Source organism: Rhodnius prolixus, unplaced genomic scaffold (genome assembly GCF_049639745.1).
Source record: "Rhodnius prolixus isolate KJV_2025 unplaced genomic scaffold, Rpr scaffold_13, whole genome shotgun sequence".
In the NCBI taxonomy this organism is placed as follows: Eukaryota; Metazoa; Arthropoda; class Insecta; order Hemiptera; family Reduviidae; genus Rhodnius; species Rhodnius prolixus.
This window is the reverse complement of record NW_027411583.1, coordinates 892,612-904,342: the sequence shown is the minus strand read 5'-3', so window position 1 is coordinate 904,342 and position 11,731 is coordinate 892,612. Positions and strand designations below refer to the sequence as shown.

At 34.0% G+C, this 11,731-nt stretch overlaps 1 protein-coding gene across 5 annotated transcripts in view; it reads left to right on the top strand.

Moving 5' to 3' along the window:
- Rim (Rab3 interacting molecule) overlaps positions 1 to 11,731 on the top strand; it is a 103,236-nt gene that overhangs the window by 567 nt on the left and 90,938 nt on the right. For 2 of the 5 annotated variants that reach the window (XM_074115742.1, XM_074115746.1), the window contains exon 2: positions 3,400 to 3,483. In XM_074115742.1, coding sequence (XP_073971843.1) covers positions 3,476 to 3,483 — 8 coding nt within the window. In that variant the 5' untranslated portion in view covers positions 3,400 to 3,475. The other 3 variants (XM_074115743.1, XM_074115738.1, XM_074115749.1) reach the window with 2 other exon arrangements.

Sequence of the window (11,731 nt, the reverse complement as noted above, 5' to 3'; positions counted from 1 at the left end):
ATTTTTAAAATAATCGCGGATATCTGACTGTTTGATACGCGATGATCGTTTTTCAACAAATTTTGAATGAAGCATATGCAGTTGCAAAACTTCCTGAGCCGAGTAACATTTCTCACCTTCAACAAACGTTAGCAGCGTTGTAAAAGCATCTGCAGCACTACTCCATGAAACGTTTAATTTAAAAGCCATTTCAACACATTTTTTTTGTGAGTACGTAGCTAGTTGAAAATTTGCCGGTTAATAGAACGTTCCGGATGTTGGAATGCCGGATAAAAGAGCTTTTACTGTACAATTTATAGACATAAGTGGTGTTCAAAATTATTGATTTTACCCATCATATTGTCTTTATGTCTTTTACATTTTGTTTAATTAGATAAATTATTATTCATTCTAATCAAGGAGAGAAAATTTATTTTGTGGACTACTGAATTCTTTCCGGGAAGATTTAAATCTAAATCTTAATATTAAAATATTTTTTCATACATATCTCAAAATATGTAATCGATTCCAAAAAAAATTAACAGAACTCTTTCTTTTTAATTCTGACACCTTTTAGATTTTCATTTTTATTCGGATATTGGTTTAGCTGATTTCTCAGAACAGAATTAGACTTCCACTTAGAAGAAAGATTCTTTTAACGTTTACTATTAAGGATTGTATCTGCTTGAGTGTGTAGCAAAGTGGGCCTACATAGAGTGTAAAAGGAAGCTATTACAAGTGAAAGTGGTATTTCGCAGCACAAACCTGATGAACGTTGACATACGTCTCTGGAAATGAATGAAAATAAAAAAACAATCGCAAGGTGTATATCTATAAAATTTAATGTAGTGTAGGGTTTTTGCTCAATTATTTTTCTGTATACTCACTGTTCTCGTATATTTAAGGCGCATTTATCAATAAAAACAATAGAGCGTATTGAATATTGAAAATTTGCTTTCAATACAAAGTTAATACAATTAGCCATTCCAAACTATTCTAACCAAGGACTGAGGTGCAAAACTTACTAATGCAATATTTGGGACCAAAAATGAAGGAAAGAACCGAAGAAAGGAATAAAGGTATTCAAAATAGCTAGGAACAAATATAAAATTCCACTGTAATTTATTAAAATAGCTGGAAGAATGTGAAACGTGAATTTGTCAGAGGCTCAACGGAGGCAGCAAAGGAAAAACCATGGGTTGTAACTCTGTAGTTCATATGATTTGAGGATATTGTAGCTGAAACAGTAACCTGATGGAAGCTGGATGGTGAAAGATCTCCAGTTCAAATCTTTGGCTCTTTGACTTTTGTTTGTTAGGAAAAAAATGGTAATATTAAACTATAAGCTTCCTCTGACTCTTCCGCAAACAATTTGGAGGTGATCGTTAAGCCCCGCCTGAGAAAAGAAGGCTACTACCTACTTGATCAAATTGTAGAATAGTGGAAGTCAATTTTTCATTACATAAATTCCTTAAAACTCTAGCTAAAGAAATTTTTAGTTTTTTAAGTCTATAATAAAAGACAATTCCAAATCTTTTTGAACAAAAAGTTTTGGTAATTATCGTCGGTGTAAATTACGAATAGCACCCAGTACTTTTCCGTTTTTATGAATATTAATTTTTTTGTTACTTTTTTTTTTTAGTTTAGTTTTAGAGAAATGCAACCGTAGGCATCTTTCTAAAGTACCATCGCTGTGAAAAGTACAGAATTAACATTGTTTTTATCTAAATGATAGAAATTCGAGAATTCCCATTTTACGAAAACCAGTCATAGAAAGAGCGACTTCACAGATCTCTTAGTTTTTTAAATTTTATCGAACGATTTTTATTATACTTAATTATAAGTCACTGTGTTTGAAATATTTATTCAGGAAGCAATTACTTTGTTTTTTGAGGTGTGTACTCAGTCTGGTTTTTAACTTTAAAGTTGAAGAAAAGTACGCTAGATTAGAGCAATCTTATGCACTACTGAAAGCTGTTCGCTACACTTCAATGTTTGGCGGCGGCAAATAGTATTAGTAACATTAAGAGTCGCAATTAAACATAAAATGCGAACAATATTAGACCAGGAATTTTTAAAATTGGCAAAGATCGGACCACATATGGAGAAATAAAAGTAAAGTAATCGCCTATTGTCGGGGCTTAACGTCCAACTACCAATTAGGTGTCATGGACCGGGGGCGGAAGCACATACTTTACAATAAACAATTTTTTCTAACAAAAAGTAGTCATACGCAGCATTCGCACTATGGATTCTCCGACTTACAAAGCCACGCTGTTGACCACCATAAGTTCGATGTGGGATCCAATACGTTCGCGTACACCTTTATATTTAAGTCCTAATGGACGGAAACTGAAACTCTGGTATTCATTTGTACTTTTATTGAAGCAAAAACTACATAATATGGAGGACAACAACGGTCGGCTTCAATATATATTGCTAATTATTTTAAAAAAAATATCTCGTGTAGGGAGAATTCAGTACACAGTTTTGGACGGTTAGAATGCTTGCATGCTTAATGAGAAAAAATGCAAGATGATTGTAATGTTCTTCTGTTAAGGTTATACAGACATATTCGTAAGAAGTTAAGTAAGCTTGCCAGAAATGGGTATCTTTTATTTTTAGTCAGCAAACGAAAAAAAACACTGATGAAGCCTTTTTCAACAGATCAACGATTTTGATCTAAAAAAGTTGTTATTTTGGTGGAAATAAAATCCACTCTCTAATTCCTGGCTGGTAAAAAACTAAGGAGGATGTACCCTCCATAGTAACTTCCAAGATTCTGAGATTTTCAGACATCCTCTGATCTTGAATACTCATCTGGTACCTGTTGAGAGAATTATACACCTGTTTTGGTTTAAGTGAAGTGGACTCAAACTAAACATTTTATATATTTATCCAATGCCCTTCTTAAGCTAATGATCCATTCGTCTACACGCCAGCCAGTAGACTGAACACATAGCTCAGTCCCAAACAGACTTTCAAGTTTTCTACGAATATGTCAGCCTCTCACAAAAGGGGTAGATAGGGGAATGCAGATTCCTATGGGGAAGATGCTCTTTAGCAGGTAATCCTGGCCAGTTGCCATTCTTAAGAAAGCCACGGCCACCCTTCTTATCAGCTTTGGAGGGATTACCTTATCTGTCGTCTTAAGTAGTCACATTACCTATTTTTCCTAGAGCCACACATACTATCTAACATGTTCGTCGCTAAGTTTATGGCACTGCGTATCAAAGTGATTGCCAGCAACAGTTTTTTGCTTAAAGTTTTACCATTTATGGCTGCGTTTTACTTTTAAGGAGATGATTCTTTGTCGATGTTGGCTCGAACCATTTATCAAATTTTTGTTGACCATTTTTCCTTTTATTGCTTTTTTTTGTTTGAACGATTTAAAGAACTTTAATAAAATAATTTTTATAGGTGACCAGTTTGGAAAATGAAGGTAAAATAAAACACCTTAAGAAGTGTACGAAGGAATTTTTAACGAGAACTGGGGATGTTCAAGTAAGTTGTTTGTATTTACGCTATACACTTCATTAAGCTTGAATTTAGATGTTATTTGATGTGTCGTGAAGCATGGGTATCAGCGTAAGCAAAGCTTTGGTCATGCATACTCTAATGTAGCATGCCTCCGATATAAAGCTCTGTGATGTTCTTTTTTTAAATAATTTTTTTAAGTAATTTGTTTTTATAATAAAATAAGGATAACCAGCTTTTCCCTTATCATACACCTACACTTCTTATTCAGTGAAGCTGATTAAAAGATATTTAATTATTAGAAAAAGATGACCTTTTCTCAGCAGATTAAATAGAATTGTTAAAACGCCCAGCACGCGTCTATATTTACTTGCTTTTTTGTACTCCCTTTTCCTGCTTTGAGAAAAACTCCCATCACCGAAAATATATTTTGTGTGCTTCTGCGTTAGAAAAAATTTTAGTCTGAAACTTACAACATCCTATTACTACCGTTAATACAATTCTAAAGGACAAACATAACTTCAATTAGTTAATTTTTTTTCCGATTTAGCCAGAACTCCACAGTATTATAACCAGTTAACTCAGTATAATCTTAGTGTTTTTTTTGGATGATGCAATAAAAAGATTTTTTTTGTTTATAAAATCATTGAAGCTTATTCTATTCGTGAAAATATAATAAAATAGTGAAGAAACTGTGAAGTTCTGGGAGAATGTTACTGACAGTAAGTGTTTTCTGCGATTTAATTGTTCGTTTAAACTTTAGTGTTCACTTAATAGACAAGTACAAACTTACAGATACGAGTACGTACCTACAGATATCGCATTTCCCAAAATCTTTTTTTTTGATCTTAAATAAACTTCAGATGTTTTTCTTTTTCTTGTAAAACTCAAATAGGAATATTGTACTCAATTGCAATACTTCCTTCTGGAGTAATTAGAAGAAATAAAACAAATTAAGTAGTTTAATTCCAAGTAACCGATTTTGTAACTGTGATCTTTAAGGGTCGACATCCTAGAGGTGCTTAATAAAGTACACCATTCAAATTTGTTTGTGATTGAAGCTACAAAACTTTATGTTATTCATAGAGAATGAGAGCTTCAAAAAAATTAAAAGGGGTACTCAAATTATTTGCACTAAAAACTCAATTTTGAAAATACAATTAGTGTGCTTCAAGGAAACAGTTTCATTGACTATTTTATTTAAAGGTAAAAGATCGTTACCAAGTATTTATGAGATATTTCCATCAATGGGAATGCACAAAACAAATAATTGCAAAAAATATTATTTATTAAACGATAGTGAATTACTTTTGCTTCATTACATCTTTTGTTACTCCCGATCGCTGCAGCACTTTTGTCAGATTGAAATTAGCAGGTGCCTTCCTGAAGAATCTTAAGATAATCAAGTGTCTTTGAAAGAAATTTATTTTATTGTTTAAAAATCTGAAAAAAAAAATTGAGTTAGAAAACGAAATTGTGATGGCAGAATGGTTGATGTGTGCGCAGGCGTATTATTTTGCTCCAACAGAGGTCGTAGTTAGGATCAACGGCCACCCTGTCGCCTTTGTTGTGCCATCGCGAGTTCTGCATCTTTATTATCGTTAACTGATTGCAGGTAGCTATCCTGCATATTTGGTAATATTTGTAATAAAAAAGAATGAGTTTAATTTAATTAATAATAAAATTTAGAATAGTGTAATTTAACCTGTAGTGGTTTTTGTTTTTTTATTATAATTTAAAAATTGAAGAAATTTTTAAAACTGTATACTGGAAGAGACAGGTGTGTATGGCTGGTGCCTCATTGAGATAGAGCCTGGATCAATAAGAAGCTGGGTGACGTCAGCTGCTGCCGGCACCCTTATTGGGCGCCCACATTATTTCCCCTACACCCTGGGGTGAATGAGTAATTTTCGATGGGACGGTGTGGTGTTGTCGGCGGTATGTCGGGGTGGTGGACGAAGAAATGTTGTCCAATTGCTGCTGTATACCGCTGTCGTACTCCATCAACTAGTATACTCGGCGGTAGTCCTAAACAGTGAACTATTGTTGTCGCGATCATGTAACATTGGGCCGGCCCTAGAGCATGTGGTCATCGGCCCATACTATTATTGCCAGGCATGTTGCTAACACTTCGACAACAGCCACTCGACTCCTGTAAGAGTATGGCCGAGGGCCCGGATCTATCCCACCTCACCCCAGAGGAGAGGCATATCATTGAATCGGTCATAATGAGGCACCAGCAGGAAGAAATGAGAGAACATGAGATCATGAGGTAAGCTGAGATATCATAACTATTTTTCTTTTTTTTTTTCTTTTTTTTTATAAAATAGTTTTAAATAAGCTATTTCACCATGGATACGTACGCACATCTTTTTTTTTAACAACATACTTTTTTTACAGATATTGTAGGCCCAGGTATTTAGATATTTTTATTTTTTATTTTTAGTTGTTTTGGGGGTGGGGGAGGAAGGACAAATCAAATTTAATGCAGTTGAATTAATAATGTAGATGTGTCAGTTTTACATTCATCCATACACATGTACATCTACTCACACAAACACATCATATTATATATATATAATAATCTGCAACATTACGCATACACCCTAAATATTGTCGCTGTATACCACTCCCGTCAGTACAATCGTTACTGAAACCTGGTATCTATATTCTATTTATAGCTGACCTGAGCCCACAGTACGCTCGTTCGATAATAAAACTGATATTAAATGCACTAATTAATTATAATCTCTCTTTCATTGTTTATTAAATCAGATTTTATAAAAAAACATATATATATTTAACTAAAAAATTCACTTATTCCAGAGCTTTATTTTTTGCTTTGGGGAAACATTTAACTAGCACAGAGTTGAAGCATCCTTGTTTAATAATTCTTACCAGATTAATAGTTATTTACAATTTTTAATCCGATAAAAGTTTATAGAACTCTTATTAATGTAATTGACGTTCATTTATTTATTTTGTGTTTTAAATGAATATTATTTTTTAACGTAAACTAATTTCTTCATAGAAACTTGGAAATTTCGTTTAATAGATTAAAATCAAATAAATAGGTGACACAGTTGCTTACAATTAAATTTATTTATTTAATCAACCAATTTTTTTAGGTAAAATTTTAATTAAACTGCCTTCTGAATTTTTTTTTTTTTTCATTTTTATAGTAAACATAAGTAAAACACACTATGTTTTTCAAGGTCCTGTAATCGATTGCCCCTGTTTTTATCGAGCGTTTTTTCCTACTCTTTTTTGTTTTATTAAGTATAATTACTTACTCAATTTATTTTTCTATAAAATTTATTGACTAAAAATTTGCCCAAAATTTAAATAAAAAACATGTTTAATAAATATTAGTGGTGGTGGAAGTAATAATAACAGTATCCTAAGTTTTAAAGCTACAAAAAGATTTGACCTAATTCTAGTTGGATTTTGAAATGCTTTTAAGTGCGTGTACTAAATACAAAAATATGAGATCTGCATTCTGCAATATGTTCTTTGCTTGCAGTGATAATAAGGTTGCATTTTTTTTTTGTGTCTTAAAATTTAAATATTGAAATACTTTAATCGAAAAACTTTAAACGATTTCATAATTTGTGTCGAAAATAAGAAAAAAAAAGGCAGAAATTACTGAACAAAAAACTGATAAAAACGAATGTATCCCATTCATTACACATACAATATTAGGAAATATGCTTTATCCTTGCCTTTAGCTAGGTGAATATGTTGGTTGCCACAGAATTGTGCCAAATGTCTAGACAACTTTTCTTTTCTTTTTTCTGCTTTTATAGACAAATATTACAGAACAAGTTTTTGCTTTACATCAACTTACTTTTTCTCATTTACTAGTTATTATCAGTTAAAGTAGTCACATTTTAGCTTGAAGGTTATCTTGGGCTGAAGGGGTAGGGTGACTAAATTGTGTTAAAGCTTAAGTTCTGTATTTAGTATTCATTTGTTGAGCTGTAACTTAATTGCAAACTGTACAAATACTTAGTTAATTATTGTTTATTGCAACTTATGAGTTTAATTTTGCTCATTAATGTTTAAGTAAACCTTCAAAGTGATACTTATTTGACTCACTCTGCACACACCTCGTAATGTGAATTACGTTAATTATATTTGTATTAATATTGTGGTTCTCAGTTTGATTCCGGTCTAGGCCTTAGATTTTATTTAATGGTTAATTTAAGACATTTATAGTAAAGTATGTTTTTGCTTGTCGCTTGCGTCAACGACATTGGTTGTAATGCCTGTATGAAGAGAATAGGCATTTCTCTACTTCTTTTTTTTTATAGAATATTTCCATATGTTTGAATGTCCTGTGTCAAAAATATGTAGGTTAACGTATGCTTTAATACGTTAGTAAAAATTTCTCTTAAATAAATATTGTATGAACAGTATTGAATAATATATTTTACTTAACTCTGTTAATAATTTTTACGGTCTAGTGAGATTTGCGGTCATTCAGATTTATTTTTTTTTTTTTTTTCAAACCGTAAATATCCGTTTCGAGATCTTCTAAGTCGAAAAACATGGATTCTACAAATTAATTTCTCTTTCTCTCTGTAAATCAGACAGAAACGCTAAAAAATCGAATTTGATAGTTCGAATCATTAAATGAACTTTACTCAACGGAAGGAAATCTATATAAAAATTAAATCGTGCGGTAAATTTATAGTTTTGGTTTTGTAATTAGAAGTTCTATACACTACTATTAGATAGAAATTTCCAGCTATTGCAAAAATTTATTGAGGCTGGCAAGTTTCATATATGAGAAATCAATAATTATTTTACGTTTTAAAGTTTGTTTTTCTTCTCGCTTATATTCTGCCATCATGGGGTAACATGGCGGAAGGTTTATAAATTTATTCTGTCGCCCTTAAATACTTCAGTTCATTCTGTATTTTCATCTTTCATCTTCAGAAATTGGTTTCAAGATTGAAAGAAGAATTGAATTGAATGTTTTGATTGATTAAAGATTGAGAACTGTTTTGAACTCTGCCTTCACTTCATTTAAATGATCCCTTATCATGAATCTGCCTATTTAAAATCTTCTCACAAATATTTGTGTTTTGATCTACAAAGGTATAGTTCAAACCTCGGTGGTTTTCTAAGTATGAATATTGTACGTACGTTGGCCGTTTTGGCGCATGAGAAAAGTGATAGGTTGATGTCGATCACAATTGCAATATGAGCTGTACGCCATCTGAGTTACATACTTTACTCACTTACTCAAGGGCTATAACGGTCCACGAAGGACCCGAGCCTCAGCCACTACAGCTCTCCACCTCTCTCTATCTCTTGCCGACGTTCTCCATCTCTGCTGGACCAAGGGCTTCCAAATCTTCCTGCACGTTGGTCAACCATCCTAGTCGAGGCCTATCCTTCGGCCTTTTTCCACCAGGGTGTCCATATTGAGAGCTTTCCTGGGACCTCTCGTCTCCTCCATTCGGTGCAAATGTTCCAGCCATCATAGTTTACCAGACTTTATAGTGGCTACTATATCAGGCTCACCGAACAGTTCAACGACTTCTCGATTCGTCCTGATTCTATAGCCATCCTGCGTCCTTACAGGTCAGAAAATCCTTCTTAATACTTTTCTTTCCCAACTGCACAACCTTTGTTCGTCCGCTTTGGTTAATACCCATGCTTCCGAGCCGTAGGTAACGATTGGACGCAGGATAGTCTGGTATATTCTTAACTTTAAGGCTCAGGACAAGCATTTCCTTTTGAAAACTGGCTGCAGCGCCCAGAGACATCTGTTACCGGCTGCGATTCTCTCACAAATATCCTCCCTAACACTATTATTAGAGGTTAAAACTGCTCCCAAGTATTTAAATTCTTTAACCCCTTCAGAAGAGTATTGCCCCACCCGGAATATTCCGGAATATTCTTATTCTCCTCGTATTGACCATATACTTAGTTTTTTCGCTATTAACCTCTAAACCGAATTCCTTAGTAGCCACATCCAGCTGCAGAAAAGCTAATTTTAGCTCCTGCGGCGACCTTGCCAGTATTGTCACATCATCGGCATAAGCTACTATTTGCACCATTCTATTATAAAGATTGCCACTCAAATTGATTGACCACCTCCTCACAGTAGCTTCTAACACACATACTTTATTACTATTGCAAAGAATCAAAGCTGAAATTATTAAATAATGTTAAATCAGTCGCTAATTAATTATTAGAGAAAAGAGTATGATGAAGGGAATCTATTAATTTTTTAAATTACGACTCTTATTTTATTTCATCTAATACAGCAAGTGTCCATTTTAGAATCCATCTGCACACCAGTTTGAAAATTCTTTAAAAGAATGTTAGTCGATTTAAATCGTATCGATATCAATGAAAAGACTATCTTAGAGAATCTGATTTCACAGTTTTATGGAAATCGATGAAAATTATCGCTCACCATTTAATTGGTATTTCTATCTAAAAAAGAAAACAATTGTTAATAAAAGAAAATAGAGCTATTGGTGCTTTAAAAAAAAAAATCATGTCCTTATCAGTTGAAAAATGATGAATTTATTGTGAATTCGACCATCGATACTAATTTCCGTTTTATGTCACAGTTGAAATTTTGCTGGTAAACAATATCTCCGTTATTGTACCATCGAAAAAATTAATCTTGTCTCTCAAATTTGACTAGCTAGATTTTAAAATTGTTCTACGGGTAGGTTATTATAATGTGAAGAATTCCTGTTTGTCCGCAAGGAGTATTGTGAAATTGGTAGTCCTAATTACGACCTCTTTTTTATTTTATTATAAATAATTTTCTTTCTTTTAGTACGAGGGTCGTTTGAAAAGTCCGTGCAAAGTCAGAGAGATAGCACTACTGGCGCGTATCGAGGTTATGTTTAGTTAGTAGCATCTCTTGGAAGAACACACACCGAGTTTCAGCCAGATCGGTCTATTTCTTTGTGTTTGGCATTCGTTTGAATCGAGGAAGTCGAGTGATTTTCAAAAAATGGACGAAAAAGAATTTCGTGTGTTGATTAAACACTACTTTATGAAAGGCAAAACGCCTGAGGAGACTAAAGAGAAGCTTGATAAACATTATGGTGACTCTGCACCTTCGATTAGAACAGTTTATAAGTGGTTTCAAAATTTTCGGAGTGGCCATATGGGCACAAGTGACGCTGAACGTTCTGGACGCCCTGTTGAGGTTACTACTCCAGAAATCATTGATAAAATCCATGATATGGTGATGGATGACAGAAGAGTGAAGGTGCGTGGGATTGCTAGTGCTGTGGGCATCTCGAATGAACGGGTAAATAATATTTTGCATCAACATTTGGACATGACAAAGCTATCCGGGTGCCGCTATTGCTCACGCTTGACCAAAAACGAAATCGTGTGAAGTGTTGCAAGGACGGTTTGCAGCTGTTCCAGAAGAATCCGCAGGACTTTAAGCGTCGTTTCGTCACTGTGGATGAAACATGGATACACAGTGACACTCCTGAGACCAAAGAACAATCTAAACAATGGGTTACCAAGGGGGGAATCTGCGCCAAAAAAGGCGAAGACCGTTCCTTCGGCCGGAAAGATTATGGCGACTGTCTTTTGGGATTCGCAAGGAATAATCCTCATCGACTATCTGGAAAAGGGTAAAACTATTACAGGTGCATATTATTCATCGTTATTGGACCGTTTGAAAACCGAGCTGCAAAAAAAACGCCCACGATTGGCCCACAAAAAAGTCCTTTTCCATCACGACAACGCACCAGCTCACACCTCAGCAGTTGTGGTCGCAAAATTAATGGAAATAGGGTTCCAACTCGTTTCACATCCCCCCTATTCTCCAGACTTGGCTCCCTCGGACTACTATTTGTTCCCCAATATGAAGAAATGGCTGGCGGGAAAAAGATTTTATTCAAACGAGGAGGTGATTGCAGAAACGAATAGCTATTTTTCAGACTTGGACAAATCCTATTATTCGGAAGGGATCAACAAACTAGAGCAGCGTTGGACGAAGTGTATAAGCCTAAAAGGAGACTATGTTGAAAAATAAAAAAGGTTTACCCCCAAAAATTAAGTAGTTTTTATTTTTGCACGGACTTTTCAAACGACCCTCGTACATATCTAAGAATATCTAATCAGGTACTGTTTGTTCTTCAGGAAGAGCCTACTTTTTTACTTCTTATAATCAAATAAGAGATATATTTCATTTTTATTCTTACGCAAATGAAAATTAACGACAAAGTATGAGTTACTGAACGTATGCTTTTCTATTTTATTCAGATGTACCTTTCTC